Source organism: Engraulis encrasicolus, chromosome 24 (genome assembly GCF_034702125.1).
Source record: "Engraulis encrasicolus isolate BLACKSEA-1 chromosome 24, IST_EnEncr_1.0, whole genome shotgun sequence".
Classification (NCBI taxonomy): domain Eukaryota; kingdom Metazoa; phylum Chordata; class Actinopteri; order Clupeiformes; family Engraulidae; genus Engraulis; species Engraulis encrasicolus.
In genome coordinates, this window is record NC_085880.1 from 23918765 (window position 1) to 23926264 (window position 7500).

At 46.3% G+C, this 7500-nt stretch overlaps 1 protein-coding gene across 3 annotated transcripts in view; it reads left to right on the top strand.

Moving 5' to 3' along the window:
* LOC134441875 (echinoderm microtubule-associated protein-like 4) overlaps positions 1–7500 on the top strand; it is a 109269-nt gene that overhangs the window by 93926 nt on the left and 7843 nt on the right. For all 3 annotated transcript variants that reach the window (XM_063192296.1, XM_063192293.1, XM_063192294.1), the window contains exons 17-20: positions 1791–1922; positions 2312–2379; positions 2564–2652; positions 3288–3385. In XM_063192296.1, coding sequence (XP_063048366.1) covers positions 1791–1922; positions 2312–2379; positions 2564–2652; positions 3288–3385 — 387 coding nt within the window. The remainder of the gene's footprint in view (positions 1–1790; positions 1923–2311; positions 2380–2563; positions 2653–3287; positions 3386–7500) is intronic.

Here is a 7500-nt window from a genome sequence, read left to right on the forward strand (position 1 = left end):
CCTCCTCACTGTGCGTGGTGGCAAAATAAACTTGGGTCCTCGTCCAGGCTTGTTTACCACTGTTCCAGTTGTTTTGAACTTCTTAATTATTCCTCTCACAGTGGATATGGGCAGCTGCAGTTGAGTGGCAATCTTCTTGTAGCCTCTGCCTGACCTGTGAAGGTCGACGCACATCTGCCTCACTTGTATGCTGTGTTCCTTTGTCTTTCCCATGTTTAAGAGTGGATAAGAGAAATGGCCTCGGTGTCACGTCATATTTATACCCCAGGGAAACAGGAAGTGATGAATTACTAATTAAATGTTCCTACATACTCTGGTAAACTTTGTAAACTACTGTAGAAATGACAGAAATGCTTCAATTATATTTATTTCCTGGGAATTGTTAAGGGTGCCAATAATTGTGGAACAGGTGATTTAATGAAAAATAATTATTTTTTAGTCAGGGATTTTTTTATTTTCTTACAATTCATTTGAGTTGAAGGCTACATTTTCCTACAATTTTCTGTGTGACAGTATTCTTCTGCAATAAACACTGAATTTATTTTAAGGCTTTTAACACATCTCAACCAGGGGTGCCAATAATTATGGAGGGCACTGTACATGGCATGCATCCAGAGGCACAGTGCCATGCCCTGATGTGTGTGTTTGTCTTCATGAGTGGGTTTGGGAGCCTGTGTGTGGCATTGGGCCAGAAGGCATATTTCTCTCTCTCACTCGCTCTCGCGCTCTCCCTCTCGTTCGTTCTCTCACTCTATGTCCCTCTTTCTTTCTCTCTCTCTCTGTCTGGCTCTCTCTTTCTGTGTGTATGCATGTGGGTATGCGTGCACACACATGAATGTGTGTGTGTGTGTCTGTGTGTCTGTGTCTGTGTGAGAGAGAGATATATAAAGAGAGAGAGAGAGAGAGAGAGAGAGAGAGAGAGAGAGAAAGGGAGAGAGAGAGAAAGGGAGAGAGAGAAAGGGAGAGAGAGAGAGAGAGAGAGAGAGAGAGAGAGAGAGAGAGAGAGGGAGAGAGGGGTAATTTCTCTCCCCTGTGGCTGCTCCTTCTGGCTGTGTGTTTTACTCCATCCAGTCCTCTCATTCCTCCCACAAGAGGATGTGAGAGAGCAAAGAAGCCTGTGTAGTGTGTGTACATACGACATACTATGTGTGTACAAAGACCTCTTTTCCAAAAGGCTATAAAAGGCCCTTCAATGCAATTTACATAAATGTATTTTAAGATTATTTGTTAGTATTTATCATGTCAATGATAAATCCTAAAAGCTGGGTTAATGTCACTTTTGAGTAGTTTTCAAGATGTAGGTGTATATGTCGCGTTTTGGGAAAGACGTGTGTGTGTGTTTGCTTGTGTGTGTATAGGATCATGGGATGAGAGATTTTGCACACAGACACAGACACAGACACAGACACAGACACACACAGACACACACAGACACACACAGACACACAGACACACACACACACAGACACGCACACAGACACGCACACAGACACGCACACAGACACACACACACACACACAGACACACAGACACACACACAGACACACACACAGACACACACACAGACACACACACAGACACACACACAGACACACACACAGACACACACACAGACACACACACAGACACACACACAGACACACACACAGACACACACACAGACACACACACACACACACACACACACACACACAGTAGATTTCAATGAATATACAGCACATGTACTGCATGGACCTCATCATTCGGGATGTGTATTTTGACGTGTCCCGTGTCCCTTGTCTCTGTCCCAGGGCCACACGGATGAGCTGTGGGGTCTGGCCACCCACCCCTTCAGGGATACCTTCCTCACCTGTGCTCAGGACAGCCAGGTGTGTCTCTGGAACGCTGTGGACCACACGCTGGAATGGAGCAGGCAGCTGGATGTAAGACACTCGTACACACACACACACACAGACATGCGCACGCACGCACACTTCTGGGCATAAGGCACATGCACACAGGCACAAATATGGATATCCAAAATATAGTACAGGTCTACACACACACACACACACACACACACACACACACACACACACACACACACACACACACACACACACACGCGCGCACACACGCGCACACACGCACACACACGCACACACACGCACACACACACACACACACACACACACACACACAGATACCCTAAATACAACACACAAATACAGAGGCTACACTTGAAAATAAACAACTATTTTGAATGATTAAGTTGAATTCAGTAGCCACATCTGTGAATTCTCAGTTGTGTTTTGTTGTCTTTGTGCTGTAGGTGCATGGCCACTGTGCAGACTTCCATCCCAGCGGAGCTGTGGTGGCCATCGGCACCAAGTCTGGAAAGTAAGAACGCCTTCACTCTCACTTTCTCTCTCGCTCTCTCTCTCGCTCTCTCTCTCACTCTCTCTCTCTCTCTCGCTCTCTCGCTCTCTCTCAATCTCTCTCTCGCTCTCACTCTCTAATTTGATTAGCAAAGAATTACTTGTTCACATATATTTACGTGTGTACGTTTGTGCGTGTTTACCAGGTGGTACGCACTGGATGCTGAGAACCGAGACTTGGTGGCCATACACACAGATGGCAACGAACAGTTGTCCGTCATGCGCTACTCAGTAGGTGAGTGTGGTAAACGCGCACATGTACGCATGCACAGAACACAATGTGCATACGCACACATGCATTGTCATGGGTATACACTTTCAGTGTATTATATGTCTCAGAGCACACACACATATTCCTGCACACAAACACAAACACACACGCACTCTTTCTCACACACACACACATGCACACGCTCTCTCTCTCACACACACACACACACACTCTCACTCACACACACACACACACACACACACACACACACACACACACACACACACACACACACACACACACCTCACACACACACACACATTCCAACAGAATATCCTCGGTAGCTCACTTGACATTAGCGTGAAGCTGTTGCGAGCATGACTGGCATGACTGTGTGTAACTCTATTCACCATGATGGCATTACACTGGCTTATTGTCATACTTTGGCTCCGCAAAAGTGCTGAGAAGGAATTTCTGTGCTAAACAGCCTGTCTGTCTTTCTCTCCCTCTCAGTGCCCCCCCCCCCCCTTCTCTGTCTCATTTTCTCTTTCTGCTCTCTCTCTCTCCTCTCATGCTCTCCTTTTCTTTGTTCTGCGATGCCGTTTTCACCATTTTACTTTTTTGTTCTTAATTCTTCTCTTCTCCCTCTTGTTTTCCAGATGGTACCCTGCTGGCAGTGGGATCTCACGACAACTTTATTTACCTCTACACAGTATCGGACAATGGCCGCAAATACAGTCGATATGGCAAATGCACGGTAAGCTGCCCATTTGTTTCAAAACACCGCTTTGTGCTAGAAGCGTCGTTCTTTCCCAAAATACCACTCCACGCACGCAAACACCACCTCCCATACATCAGTCCCTGTCGTTGCCTGAAATCTGGTCTTGAGTTGTACTGTCCCTAAAGCCGTCCAGCTACAGGAGTTGGCATTTTTTGTGAGAATCACACATCAGGATTGCCATGAGAATGGCACCACAGACCCGTTTTGGTGGTGGCTGTTTAAAAATACCCATATCCTGCTGCCATGTCCTGAAGAAAAGTGATATACAATGTTGCGTATGGGTCCTAGAACAGAGCAGAATAGAATGTTCTGTTATGTTCTGTTATTGCACACAGCAGTAATTTCAGTATCCATGACAGTCATCCATGAAATCTCTATGTAGCCTGGAACACCATCGTCCCACTTGAGTTGCTGCCTTTACGGGTCCCAGAGGCCTCTGTGCAACTGTGGACTGTAAAGAGGACCCATGTGGCCTTATGCCATGAGAGAGAGAGCGAGAGAGAGAGAGAGAGAGAGAGAGAGAGAGAGAGAGAGAGCGCATACGTGTGTGTGTGTGTGTGTGTGTGTGTGTGTGTGTGTGTGTGTGTGTGTGTGTGTGTGTGTGTGTGTGTGTGTGTGTGTGTGTGTGTGTGTGTGTGTGTGTGTGTGTGTGTGTGTGTGTGTGTGTGTGTGTGTGTGTGTGTGTGTGTGTGTGTGTGAGAGAGAGAGAGATATTAGTTCCCAGCCTGTACGGCAAAGCTGTGTGTTTGAGTCACGGCGTAGTGGTTCATGAATTCCCCCCTAAAGTGGGCCAGCTGTCATCATATGTGTGGTTGGCATGATTTAATAAAGAAATAACGTGTCCCTTTGTGAAGCTCCCCTCCTCGCAGTCTTGGCGCCCAGTCTTGGCTACATGGCTAGGTCTCCAGTTCTGTGGCTTTGGCTTTGTGTTCGAGTCCCATGATATATGCTGAAAGATGTTTGTCTTTCATAATACCCCATAGTACCTCTGGAGTGTGTGTGCGTGCGCGCGCGTGTGTGTGCGTGTGCGTGCGTGCATACACATGCATACAAGCGTTTGTGTGAGGGCTCATTTATGTGGGTGCACACACTGAATGCATAGCTTTGCTTTATAGTTGTTTGAATTGCCGTGTGCCATTGACACTCATCTGCGTGTCTCACACACACAACCTCTCATGCGCTACTATACACACAGTCTCAGCTCACCCACACTGCCGTTCATCACAGGACAGGACCGACCGACCGGGGCCTACATGTGGGCTTAACCCCGGGCTCCCTAACTTCTCCCCTGGTCAGTGGCGGCTGCTCGACAACTTTTTTACGATGGAGGTCCAGTACGAACTCAACAGTCGATGAGTGTAGAGCCCCTAAGGGACCTGTCCCCCACTGTGGCCCTGTTGTGTTAGCGTGAGATTAGTAGTGGCATCAATCCGTGTGTGAAGTTTGCTTCGGTGCGATGTAGGCTGTCGCAGAGGTACTGCAGGGGGGCGACTGAGAGAGGCGATTGTTTGTTTGTTGCTTTAATAACATATAACCACTCCATAAATTGGTTGCTAACATTATTCACTCGCATTTTTAATGAATGATATATTTGCTTTTTCCTGTGAATTACAAATTGAAATGTAGCCATATTAAGGGAGAAAAAGCGTGGGTTTAACCCCAGACAACTCTGCCTGACAACTTCACAATGGAGGTCCAACCAAACTTAACAGTCCCTGAGGGACCAATCCCCACTGTGGCCCTGTTGTCTTGGGGTGACACAAGTGTTATCATCAGTGTGAAGGAGGCTAGTATATGTACCATGTCTGTGTAGAGGGAGAGGGGGGGCAAAAACTTGAAAAAGATTGTAAACGGAAAGGTTGTGCCTCAATAAATTCATTGGCATCCGCAAGAACAGTGTGCGGTTTCATTCACCCTTTGAAGAAGAAAGCTTCCCGTAACCATCACCGCAAAAGAAAATCCTGATGTGCACTGGTCTCCTCTTCAAAAACAGTGTAGAGCGTAGAGCCATGAAGTGTTGAAGTGTTGACAGGGGTAAAAAAGGAGCAAGATGTGCGAGCAGGGCCAGGGCGAAAGTTATGATGCGTGATTGGTCCTGGTCCCAGGGCTGTGGGGAACCCACTGGGAGGTACGTTAGGGTTAGGGTACCTTGGAGCATTGCCAGTGCCTCATACCCAAGGCCGGCTCAAGGCCTAAGCGAACTATGCAGAGGCTTAGGGCCCCTAAGTGCCCCAATGCTCCCCAATGAACAGTGAAGTTCCAGGAAGAAATTAATTGTTCTCTAGTTTCCGTAGTCATCATTTTTTCCTCATTGGAGCCATTTTATATCGGGTATGGGGGGCCCCGGATGAAATTTTGCTTAGGGCCCCATAAAGGCTTGGTCCGGCCCTGCTCATACCATATACACTGCCTGGCCAAAAGAAGTCACCACCAAAAACGTGGTCACACTCTCTAGTACTGTATGTTGTTGAAGCACCTTTATCTTTGGTTATGGCACACTTTTGCTGTTTCGATAAGTGTTGGCATGTCAAAACATTAATTTCCATTCAGTGTTGCATTCATTTTTCAACAAGATTGATGATGGTAGAGTCTGAATGCTATGCAAAGCCTTATTCAGCACATGCCAAAGATTCTCAACAGGGTTAAGGTTTGGACCCGGTGGTGGGCAATTCATGTGTGAAAATGATGTCTCATGTTCCCTGAAGCACACTTTCAAAATTTGATCCCAATGAAATCTTTCATTGTAACCTGGGAATATGCCCATGTAATCAGCATAGAAAAATCCATTGATGGAAAAACCTGGTCAGTAACAATATTCAGGTAGTCTGCAGACCTCAATTGGTTAGCATGTACTGTCCATAACCCTGGAGCTGACACTAAATGCCTAATTGATTGCTGATGCCAATTATTTCAGTCTTCTCAAATAGATTAACATCTAACCACAGAAATGAGAAGAAATTCATTGCAGCAGGGTGGTTCATGGTATTAAGAAGTTAATATCTACCCCTGACACTACATCCTTAATCTAAGTGTATGCCTCAAAACATGACCGTGTGTGCATGTAAGAAATCTGATGTCTGGATGCTGTGTACGGGTGACCAACCATTCCTGAGATCTCTGGACCAGCTCAAACACAGGTCTTCCACTCGACGGCCAGCTCAAGCCTGAGAGTCCTCCATCTGTGCTCTCCTCCGACGTTCAAAGGTGTGAGGAAAACCCCCACTATATTCCATAAAGGCAAAAGGTCCATATCAGGCCTACAAGTCCAAAGTTACTTCCTAAAATCCAAAGTCCGAGCATCTTCTGTGGAGTGTACGAGCTCCAACGTTAGCCAAGCAGGCCCCAGCGTACGAGCAGGTGCCTCCTGATGCTCACCTATCTGCAGCCACACCAATGCGCTATCTGACTCCTGACCCAGAGCCCGTCCCCAAGAGCTAGCCGGTGCCCCCGTGTGGTGTGAACGTGTTAGTGTGCTGTATTATACTAATGCCTACATTACCAGGGATTAAAGTTTTCCGTCGCTACGACGGAATTCCGTCAACTGGATTTTCGTTTGGACGGATTTCCGTCCGTATAATTTATGTCAATTAATTTACAATTTTTACTTTCCAACTGAACTCAAATCGAGAGCACTCCTGGTCATGAGAAGGGGACGAGAGGTGTGTTTGGTGTACGGATTTAGTTATACACTCCACCATTGGCGGTATGATACAACATTCACTCATCAGTAGCCTAGTTTTGGGTCATCCCTGTTCTTCCGTGTTCCAAAAAAAGTACACGAGCGGTCAACAATTCTGTGGCAGCGCAGCGCGAGAGATTAAAAAATAAATAGCCAAAATTGTTGCTGATGGCAGAAAAGAAAAAAAATGTAAGACAATGTATAAAGTGCAGTGACGTTTCCATATCATTGCACCGTGGCAGATATTTTTTAAAAAAAATGAATAGTTTACTTCGACTGCGTATGATGTCCTTTTCATGAAGGGTTTGCCTTTTAAGCATTGTGACTCTTACTAGCATTATTCATTGCCCCAATGGGACGACTATGGCAGCTAACTAGGATAGCCTACCATGCGTTTCATCCTCAAAGTTTA